The sequence below is a fragment of the Drosophila ficusphila genome, unplaced genomic scaffold, assembly GCF_018152265.1.
Source record: "Drosophila ficusphila isolate 14025-0441.05 unplaced genomic scaffold, ASM1815226v1 contig_414, whole genome shotgun sequence".
NCBI lineage: Eukaryota > Metazoa > Arthropoda > Insecta > Diptera > Drosophilidae > Drosophila > Drosophila ficusphila.
This window is the reverse complement of record NW_025064328.1, coordinates 13,962,375-13,973,751: the sequence shown is the minus strand read 5'-3', so window position 1 is coordinate 13,973,751 and position 11,377 is coordinate 13,962,375. Positions and strand designations below refer to the sequence as shown.

General features: G+C 50.5%; 1 protein-coding gene across 1 annotated transcript; it reads left to right on the top strand.

The window, feature by feature from the left end:
• The first annotated feature begins 6,282 nt into the window (after positions 1 to 6,282).
• LOC108090676 lies at positions 6,283 to 7,005 on the top strand. Its single transcript, XM_017189462.1, has 2 exons — positions 6,283 to 6,568; positions 6,764 to 7,005. The coding sequence occupies exon 1, from the start codon at positions 6,335 to 6,337 to the stop codon at positions 6,554 to 6,556; it is 222 nt and encodes a 73-aa protein (XP_017044951.1). The 5' UTR covers positions 6,283 to 6,334; the 3' UTR covers positions 6,557 to 6,568; positions 6,764 to 7,005.
• The last annotated feature ends 4,372 nt before the right edge of the window (positions 7,006 to 11,377 follow it).

The following is an 11,377-nucleotide window of genomic DNA, read 5'->3' as shown; positions in this document are numbered from 1 at the left end:
AAACCAGTCGGCGATTTAGCGCGGTCCTTCCTCAGGCGGCAACTCGCTTTAATACCACTTGACACTTGGCCAGGATCGAGGATCGAGGATCGAGGATGCCCGCTCCAGCTCCAGAATTTATGTTCGACAATATTTGTGAAATTAAATCATTGCCGCTGACAGTTTTATGGTGCGGGGCGTGGCGGGGATGGGGGTTCGTTCCCACAATGACCTCTCCCCCCCGCGTTAACCCTTGAGCCCTTAACCCTCGACTGCCGAACGGCACGAATGAGCAAATTGGAAAAATGTCAATTATGCGCAATTTTGCCCAAGCAATTGACATTCGTTGTTTGTGCGATTGCACGCATACTTGGGCAAATAAATTGACAAATAGGATTTGCGTTTCCCTCTCCGGCTTTCTGCCGCTGGCCATTTTGAATTAATAAATTGCCGCCAATTTGCCGCTAGCCTTGCCGGCGTGGAAAAGTCGACAGAAATCGAAAAGCACAAATCTGGAAAATACCTATCAGAAGGCAATTCTACTGCGTACTTCTGTACTTCTGGCCTTCTCGTACTCCTGTACAGTGTGCCCTCTCGCCTCGGATCGGAGTTTGTGCCGTGTTATCATTTGATTGCCGGCCAGTAATTGGTTTAATTGCCCCGATCCGCGGTGAGACTCGGCCATTACATAAACCCTCAGCCGACTGATTGATTTCGCTTTGATCTCTGCTTTTCTTCTGAATGAATCCGCAGCTGGTGGAATTTTGTATACTAATATGAGAGGAACTTGTTTTGCCAGCGCTTGTTTCGATGGAAGTTTGCCAGTTGAGTCATGGAAAACCTCGATTGCTTGTTTTCCCCGCTGAAATAACTGAGTTCTATATGCTAAGCAGTTGGGATGGAGCCTATTTTTAGGGGCAGCTGAGATTACTGAGTTTAATTGTACGAGTAGTGTAACTATTTTAATCAGTCCAAACTTCACCCTTTTGGATCCCACTCGACTGCAGTAGATTAAAGATCGAGCGGATCCACCGCACCACTCGCTCCCCAGCCATCCGTGGAATCCATTCATGAGTGACCTCGGCCAGACCAAATCAGACCGAAACCCAAACCCAAACCCAAACCGAAACCCAATTCCAAGCCCAAACCAAAGACCTTTATCGCGAGCGCGCAATCAAACGGAAGTTGCGTTCAATTTATGGGTGAAATTATCCAGCGGCCGGGAGAATCGGCTCGTGAAGATTTGCTGAGCTGTGGAAATAAATGGAGATCGGAGTTTGGAGTTCGGCGATCGTAGATCGGAGATCGGAGATACCTTTCCCGGTCGCCATTGGTTGGCAATTGAATTAGAAGCGCTGGCCAGCAGGACTCATGAATGGTGAATGGGAATGGGAACGGGAACGGGAAGGGGAGTGGAGAGCTGGAGCTCAAGACGACGGGGCATGAGATCAGCAACTAACCAACCAACCAAGAAACTAAGAAACCAAGAAACCACTGAGCCCATTTTCTCACCTGTTAAGGCTGTAAAGACTCGAAAACAACAATTTATCGCTGTCGAGATCGTCGCCTGCCGCTCCTCGAGAGGCGAAGCCTCTTCGATTGACTTGGGTAACCGGACCATGCGACTCTCCTCCTCATGGGCTCTCCTCATCGGACTTCGATTGCATTTGGGATTGGGCAGCGTCATACGATTTAATTGCTGCGATTGTGTCAGCAGTTTTCCGTAGCAGCAGCACCACCAGCACCAGCACCAGCAGCAGCGGACACATGTGTCCAAGTGGATGTGGTCCACGTCTTCATCAGCGGGCATTTCGCTGCGGAAGGGGGCGTTTTGTGCCAGCTCCGCTCATGGGCGCTCAATAATTTGACGATCATAATCAATGCCCCTTGACTGACATTCGCTGCCCGCTTACCGCTTCCCGCTCGACTCTGGATTCTTTTCGGCACCTCCGCGCCTAACAAAAGGCTTACAAGCCTTCGTTGAAAGCCGTTTGATCCTTTGACGAGTTCAGGAGGCGCTGCTCCATTGATCCCGGCGCAGATGATTTGGCCGAAAGTCAAGTGTTTGTGCAGCCGCTTGAAAGGAGGCCGCCAATTTGTCCTTTCCCATTCCCCCTTTCCCTCTGGCGATCAGGATAACGAGCGTGGGAGTGCCTGGCCTTGCCTTTCCTTCCATTCCATTCCCCTCCAATCCAATCCAATCCAATCCTCCTCTTCGATGGCTGAAAGGTCTGGTTCGCTTCTCCTACAATTCGATTTCTGTGATTTCCACTCCGCGGTGGACGCTTCTCCAACTCTAATGCTCGAATCGCATGCGTAGGTTTTCTATGACGATTAAAACCCTCATGTGTCAACCCATTCGGCCCATTCATCATCTCGGCCAGACGGAGGTAGCAAACAGTCGCCAGACACTTGGCTGATGAGCTCAAATCTCGTCAAGAAGTGTCTGGCTGGCGGTTCGCAGGCATGTATCTCTGTCTGTCTGTCTGACTGTCTCTATTTTGGGGAACTTGCAGCACCTACTTCACTCGAGCTCAGCCCGACGTGATGGCTTAATTCTCGCTGCCCCTCTGCACTGAGAGAAACCACTGGAGCTCGAGTGGGGAATGCCGGTGCCAGTGGCTCCGCTGGGAGCCCCGCTTTCTGGCGGTGCCTTCGGGCACCTCTAACCCCCGATCGGATCAGGTGCCCGAGCTCGGAGCTCTGAGCTCAGAGCCAGTCGCTCTTGAGCGTCACCGCAGTGACACACGCAAGTGCTGGCCTGTCCCCTCTCCACTCCTGGAGCACCCTGCTCCAGCTCCATCTGCAGCCGGAACCCTCGTCATGATGCAGCACTTTTCGGAGGAGCTGCCAGCGGAGTGAAGACGTTGCCCGCCGAGTACTTGCCTCGATCCGAGCGGTAGCGCCTGCGCAGCGGATGATAAATCTATCTTTTATTAGCATTTCAAACACTCCAACGAGTTGCACGTGTTGCGCTGCGCTGAGTGAGCTGTTTGCTGTTTGCCCTCCTAATCCCAATTAAAACCACATTTTTCATCGATCCGATCCGAGCCAGATTCAACCGAAATCGTTAATGAGTCTTGGCCCGATTTGTGGGGCTCGTTTCCTGGGTGTCTGCTCTGCTACATATTATATTATATATTCGTACATAAATCGCGTGCTGCACTGGAGGTCTTCAAAACGCTTACGAGTTGCAGCCCGCGGCGGCCACAACCCATCTCCAACTCCAACTCCAAGTCCGATTCTGATTCCGATTCGGATTCGGATTCCAAGTCCGAGCATCCGATTGGACCTGGGTGTTGACCAGTCTCGGACTTCGCCCGGGGTCATCTGGCAGCTCCTGTCTTCCCGCCAGAGTCCGAGGGCCCTGGACTAATGACGAGCACGGCCCTCCGCTTGCGGAGTTGCCTTAGTTGGTGCGAGTGTTTGGCCAAAACAAGATTGATTTCCTGAAATCGAAACCTTGGAACGAGACGAGCGGCGAAGCCAGAGACACGCAAGGGGCCCAGATCGCAGTGATAATGATGTCCAAGCCAGTTTTTCTCGCTGCTTATTTTTTTTTGTTTTGGTCTGGGGTGGCGGCCATATCATGGTCGGGGTTCTGTGTTCGGTGTTCGGGGTTCGGGGTTCGGGGTCCGCGTCCCCTTCAGCGAAATGCAAAAACAAATTGTTTGTGGGTCAGCCTGTGCGGAGGGAGGGCCTAACGAGGGGGGAACGGAGGGGGTAAAGGGGAGGGCGACTCCACTGGCCATGGGGGCGTTCCGTTGTTTCAAGGAATTCAAGGGAAACAGAAACAGAAAAAGGAAGAGGAAAGAGGAAAGGAAGAAGGATGAGGACGAGGAGCCTGCCCGGAGGCGGGGAACGACCTCGTCTGCGGCTCTGGACTCGCATCTCTTCCAGGAGACCAGGAGACAGCACACGGAAGCCTAATGCCGCCATGTGATTTGTGATTCGCGATTTGTGCTCTCGGGGTGGATCTTCTGGATCTGTTTGGCCGCGGATTCCCTGGAAAGCGCGCCGTTCTAGGCCCAACTCCTGGCAATGACAAAGCGCTGCTCGCTGACTGGAGCAGCAACAACAGCAGCAGCAGCAACAGCAGCATGCTAATTTATGAAGTAGCAACTTGCAGCGACATGGATGCAGTAATTATAGCTTGGCAACTTGTTGCCAGCCAGGCCCAACTGCATGAATGGAAAGAAAGCCAGGCCAGCCCGCTGTTTTCCATGCTAAACAGAAGCCGTTCTACTGCAGCAGCAACACAGCAGCAGCAGCAGCAGCAGCAGCAGCAGCAGCAGCGGCATCAGGTGAACATGGTTGTGGATGTGGACGTGAACGCGCCCACTCGGTTAGTCCGCCGGCCTGCCAAGCGAACACCGAACAGCTAAGAAAGCAGGGGAAATACTTTGTGAAGTCGAAGCACCAAACACTCTATCTAAACCTTAATCAATAATATGGCAGATAAACCAATCCCCCTTTAAGCTAAACTTTGGGAGAAGTACGATATCAAGGGGATATATTCTTTAGGGGAATTAATTTGAACAGGCTTTTCCTCGATCCAAGATTTCTCCCTAGCTGCAGTAGTACCTGATCGCAAGAACTCTTTGCTAGAGTAGCCAAATAACTGGCTCAAAAAGCTAAGAAAAAGGTCCTACCCCGTGGCGTTTTGGCTGTTGATGGGTTGGCTCTGCTGACTGCTCGCCAGCGACAACAGCAACATGCAGCAACAGCAACAGCAACATGGGGCAGCGGCAACATAGTTTACACACCTACCGGGGAAGCAGTCGAAGGCGAAGTCGGAGTCGAAGTTGGGGGCTGGGCTCCGTCTGCCGAACCCTCTGGCCAGCAACATGCACTTAACTGGTAGCCACAATGCACTTTATAATGCCCGGGAACATGGCTCGCAACTTGCAACTCGCATCTTGCAACTCGCATCCCGCATCTGGCAACTGGCAACTCGCAGTTCGCATTTCGCATCTCGCATCTGCCCCTCCTCGCAGTTGATAGATGCTGCTGCTTCGTTGGACTCCCGGAGCGATCTACCAGGGGGCGTTGCTGCCGTGCTGCAGTGCAGCATTGCAGCAGTGCAACATTGGAGAATGAAGGGGGAGGGGGAGGGGGAGAAGCTGCCGCTGCACCGTTAGCCAACTCGCGAGATTGGGCCTCATTTGCATCGGGCCACAAACTCGGTGGCCCAGTTCTCTGCGCACTAACCCGAATCCACATCCGAATCCGAATTCGAATCTCAATCCGTCATGGGAATCCTCATCCGGATCCGAGCGCGAATCCAATTGAGGAGAACTTTAAGCCGGCGCTAGGCAGTGACCTTGGATTAGCCAAATCCGTTCGGCGTCCGTTCCGCTGAGACTCGGTTAATCCTTCCATCCTGCGGGGCGGCTCGTTAGCCACCACCACCCACCCACACAACCAGGCACCCAGGTAACCCGGGACAAAGGACGAGGGCCGAGGTGTTTGCGCCGTGCACCAAAATATAATTAGCGAGCCGGCAAATCTCTTTTTAATGCCGGCCAGTCAGCGGGGTGTTCTGGTGTTCCGATTGAAATTGGAGCGTAGCCGAGGCAAGTGTGAAAAGTCGATGCGAATTTCCGAAAAACTGGAAACGGGAAACGGGGAACTGGAAACAGAGAGCGGGTCGACGAGGCTGGAATTAAAAGCGCAGCCGCCTCTCATCATCATCAGCATCAGCTTCGGCATCGTCTTTGCTTGGTCCCAGTGGCGGATCCAGAGACGATTCTTGGGGGGGGAAATTTAACTTATTCTTCGATTTGAGGTTCAAACTTATTATTGCGAGAAATAAAGTACAAATTATAAAACAAAAATTATCCATCCCAATTTTTTGGTAAACAAAGTGGTTATATTTGAAAAGTCAACCATAGCAAACAAGCAAAAATTTCAGGTTCTGTGGTTCCAAGGGGGGGAAATTTCCCTAATTTCCCCCCCGTGGATCCGCCACTGTTGGTCCTCGCAACACTCACGCACACAGGGAATTAGTTGGGTTGCCACTTCTCAGTTCTGAGTTCTCAGTTCTCAGTTCTGAGTTCTGAATGTTCGGTTGCGAGACATTAAAGACACCGCCCGTCCGAGGATTCTGGATGTGGCGCCGGCCAGGGAGACAGTATAAATCATATCACTCGCACACAAAAGAGCGGAGGAGCGGAGGAGCAGGCCATCCCCTCCCGCGACCGCTGCCTTTGTTAATTAATTGTGCAGCACCGATATGGACACCTTTTCGGGTCTGAGTTTCCCTAGGGTTCGAAAGTCAAAGCAAACTTTGCATTTTTCGGAGGAGGGTCCAAACTCTACAATATTTTCTACTCAACTGAGGGGTCTGCTGTTCATGGGGTGTATTTCTCAAGGATCTGAAACAGTGCTGATGCTCATGGAAAGGAGTGATCGGGGGGAAGGTGGCGCCGAACTGGAGGAGGGCCTCCTCTCCGCCAAGGGTCCGCCCCACCACCCCCTGCAGAGTGTCACCGCCAAGCAGCCGCACCTGCCCTGGTGGTTCACCCTCCTGGAGAGCCTCTTCCTCTTCTTCCTGGTGAAGCTGCTCCAGCTGTAGCTCCAGCTGTAGGTGAGCCAACAGTCAGCAGTCAGCAGAAAGCAGCTCGCGGTAATTGCCGCTGATGTAAGCCAACAATGGAGGCGACAAATGTCACACATGCTGGCCATAAATCGCGTCGGAAACCGTTTTCCCCGCTGCTCTTGCCACACATGATAATTTCCCGGGCCTAGGTGCTTCTAATTAAATTGTTCAAATGTTTTCCAGCGCGCTTTTGGGCCTGGCGCTGGAAAATCGCTGACAAATGTTTCCGTCAAAACACAGAAAAAGTTTTCATTTTGTTTTGTTAGAGTCCAGGCCGAATAAAACTAAAAGGTGGCACAGTGGTATCGAAATGTATAGAAAATTATGGCAGTAATAGCTAAAAATTCAAAAGAATTACATTTTTGTTCAAGCAGTTTTTTATTGAATTAAAATACATAATAAATATTATATGTGAAGTAGCATTTCAGAACTATTTTTTGTATTGTGGCCACTGTTCACCTGTTCGAACGGGTCGAAATCAGCACCCCCACCGTGCCATTCCATGGCAAATTAAACTTTGCCTTCGAGGAGCCAACGAGCTCTTCCGTTCGACTAAAACCGAAACAAAACGAAAAAAAAACCGCGGCCACGAAATAATTTAAAACGAATTAAAAGCGCAACCGTTTGAAACCTCCCGAACCCAAACATCCGAACCGAAGGCATCCAATTGAAAATAGCAACAAGTTAATTTGGGCAGTGCCCTCCCCCATTTGTTCGCTCCTTTTGGAAAGTCATTAGAAAAAATGTCGAGTCGCGTCGAGCAATTTGAGTACTCCCCCTCCGATCCGATGGCAATGTACGCCACTCCGGATTCCAGTGCGACTCCGACTCCGCCGGTTAATTTAAGGTGATAATTGCTTTTTAATGTGACACAACTAAATTTTTCCCATTTACATACTGCGCCCGCTCCTGTTGTTCTTCTTGTTGTTGTTGTTGTGCCGGAAGTTTTTCGGGCCTGCGCATGTGCAGCCAAGAGTTTGAGGAGGAGAAGGAGGAGGGGGAGGAGGAGGGGGAGGGGTTCGGGAGCAGACACTTGTTACTCCGCTAGCACAACAACTACAGCAACAATAATAAAGTGTCAACAATTATTTTCAAATTTCCAAACATTTCATTTCGTTTTTGTTCGGTGTTAAGTTTTTTGATGTTTTCGGGGTTTTGTTGATGCTCCGCGGCTCCGTGGCTGTTCCCTCCGAGTGACGCTGCTTAAAAGGTTCCCAAAGTGTGAAATTGCCGATTCGAGCGGTTTCTGGGGTAACATCCGAGCGGCCAAAAGTCGTAGCCTCCATGAAATGGGTCTATGTGGTAAGGTAATATTACCTAATGTCAGCGTACAAATATTCACCACTAACCAATAAGTCAAAACATTGTAAATGCAACAAAGGTGATTAAAGTTAGCAAAATAGAACTAAATTAGTAGCCTGACCATCAATTTTTTTGCTTAAGTCTTTCGTTTTGGTTGGTGTTTCTTTGACGTTAATTTTTCCAATTTAAGAGATTTAAGTTGAACACTGCAGGAATCAATATTAAGGTGTTATTTTAAAAACTGATTCCAATTAATTTTTGAAAACGTGCTATTTCCCCAATCTCAGATGAATGAAGCCATCACCATTCAAATGACTGAAAACCCAATCGAAATTCCAGGCCGTCGGGGCAACCAGTTTTGCACTGGAGCCATTTTCCGGCAATTGTCTTTCGGTGGCTAATTGGCGCGGCTGGAGTCCGTGCTGCGTCCAGTGGCAGCTGGAGGATCCAAGATGGAATCGAGCCCAAACGAGTCACGCGTGGTCCGCCGCCGCTCCCCAGGAAAAGAGCCACAAATCCTAGAGCTCAATGAATACATCAACACTCGTTCGGCGCTGCCGATGGCCTGGAAATTTATTGGCCGGCAGTGTCGGTGCTGCCAATTAACGCCAGGATGAGAGCCAACTGTCGAGAGCGGAGCCTAAGCCATCGCCACCAGCGTCGAGCTTTGAAGGCTGCCGCCTGGAAGCGACTGTGGAAGAGTGGGGCGATGAAGTCGTTGGCTCCGCTGGAGTCGTAAACCCTGATTTATTTCGAATTGAATGTCAATACACACAGCCCCAGTTGGCTCCATGTGGGTCCGCCGAGCAGCGGCGAAACGGAGCTCCGACTCTGGCGAACCGCAGGCGGTCCTGACCCAATTTGGCGCCTGCTGCGGCGCTTTCATTAGCCTCCTCGTACATCATAAACAGATTCATAAACCTTCTCCCCCTACTGCCCCCTGCCCCCTACCTTTCCACCGCATGTTGCACTTGGCGGGGCTCCACGTTCGCGGCGTTGAAAGGCGCATCGAATGGGCAGCGCTCCTTTTGGGCCTTTCGCTCCCCCGTTTCCGAGGTGAGGTCAGCCTGCAGTTTGATTTTCGCTAGCCGGGAATCGAGCGACCAACCGACCAACCGCTCACCCTCCGCCGATCCGGACTCATTAAAATGTAATTTGAGCGCTCGCCTCGCATTTCATTTGACTGAAGCGGAGGAGAACGCGGAGATGGAGACGGAGACGGAGGCGGTCAAGTGAGCAGGCCATCGAATGTGGCCCGGAGTCAGTTTCCATTTCATTGAGTTGGCCAACTGCTCGCCAGCAACCCCCCAGAAGCTAGCCCTCTCTGTCTGATTTATGCCCTCTCGCTCGCACAAGGGTTCAGCTCACTCGTCCCGTCATTTGTGGCACATTATTATTTAAATGATAAATTGTGCTCGGCCGGGAACCAAAGTTCTCTTGGCTCGGAGTTTCGTGGGTGTTTCCGTGCGCTTTCCCCCTTCTCTCCTCTCCTCTCCTCTCCTCGATTCCTTTGCCTTTTCCTTTGCTTTTCCTTTGCCTTTTCCGACTTGTGGGCGTTCTGGCCGCTCGTTCGAGTTTTCCGTTGGTTTTCCTTGAGCGGTTCTTCTCCTTCGGCTTTCTGTGCCGGAAAATTAATCGTCTCATTTGTCCAAATGCCCTCTTGGCTTTAATTTGGGAATTAATGTTGTTTGGTAACAAAATCGATTTGGCTTCCGTATTTGCTCGCTTCTGGATTTCTCGTGATTTCTCGCCCGAGTGAGATATCAGAATGGGAAAAGCTTAGAGGCCTGCTTTCTTCCTGTTTGTGTATGGCATTCAATTTAATCAAGTGGCGTAATGTTAAGTTCTTTGGCCACGAGGAAGGCTAATTGACGAGTAAGGTCAAATAGCCGGGCAGCGAGGGGAAGTGGACTAGGTCACAAGGAATGTTGGCGAGATAATAGTTCATTAGCCTAATCTATTTGTGTGGTCCTAATAAAATATATACTCGTATTGCTCTCTTATAAGTTTGCTTTCAATAAGGTGAACAATAAGGTGAATATATTGATTTTACTGGCACAAACCCTCTTATGTAAACAGCAAACGAATTTATTTTCCCAAGTGTGGGGATTACTTCGGTCAACAGAACCCGCAAACACAAAAGTTACTACAACACATTTTGAATGTAAGGAAGGGACTCTGAAGTAATATTTGATAATCTCACAACCACTTAAACCTAAACTGCCTTTAAGAACATTTAAAGTTAAGAACATTGATTAGTTTACTCGACTTCTTGATTGCGGTAATCCATGTTAACGATGATCAATATCTGCTGATTGATCTGGCGCGGGTTCATCTGCGACAAGTTGATAAATTAATTCGCGCGGCTGATTGACTTGCAAACGTGTTTGTTTGACATATTTGCACGTGTCTCGTGTGGCGGTAATTTGATTTTGATTTATGGCCAATTAATCGCGGCCCAAGAGGGGCACTGTTACACACACAATTGCCCGAGCGACACACACAGTTCGGGCGCCTTAGTGGGAAAAGGAACAGTAGCTGCCCCTGAGCCCGGTCTAATCATAATTTGCATTTAATAAATATTTCATTAAGTAATTGCAACAATTACGTGCAGTTGAACTGTTCCCTTTGAATTAGTGCACCGCGGCCGTGCCGACCAGGTCAGAACAGCAGAAGGTGGAAGGTGGAAGGCGGAAGGTGGAAGGTAGAAGCAGATCCGGACGAGGGGATTAGCATTTCAGTCAGCGGATCAGGCTGTCTGCCCGGCGTACAATTACCGCTGGATGCTCGATATATGTATTTATTTTTATAAATAAACTTCATTCGGTTTTTTGTGGCACTCGCTGGCCGGGTTAATTGCGCCGCTCCGACTCATGAATATGCATATTTTCCACTTCTAGCGGAAATCCTTCTCAGGTGACAACTGCCCCGCTTGTGGAAGGGAAGGGAGGCGGCGGGCGGCCGAAGGGAGCCCGCTGTGCCGCCGCTCCAACTCCCAGATAACTCCAACTCGAAAAGGTGGAAATTCCGCGTTCTCTCCGGTCTGCGACTTTGTCTTGTGAATGAAAAACTCCGCTCGAATGAATGGCCTGTGTCGCTTGGCCAAAGCCACAAAGCGACATTGTGCTGTGAAAGGACGCCATTTTGAATCGGACCTGCGCGCGCTCTCCGCTATCTCTCTCTCCCGAGTGCTGGGGCGGGGCGAGAGTGCTTCCGCTCTCAGCAGGGGGCGTGCTGGTGCGCAGGTATGTGTGTGCCCGTGCGAGGCTGTGTGTGTGTGTCTGACAGGTGAGCAGGTTGGCCCGTTAGACTGGTTTGCAGCTGCCAAAGACGGACACTAGGTGGCGCCAAGCTTACCAATCTTTAAGGACTCGAAAATTAAAGCTAAGCCTAGAGGGCTATAAAACATTCAATAGCCAGGTTGTAGCCCGAGTAACCCACGCACCAAGTCTCCTTTTCTCGTGCAAACAAGCACGGTCAGCAGTTGTAAAACGT

Coding starts and splice junctions, on each gene's coding strand:
- LOC108090676 (XM_017189462.1), top strand. CDS start 6,335: ATGGGGTGTATTTCTCAAGGATCTGAAACAGTGCTGATGCTCATGGAA.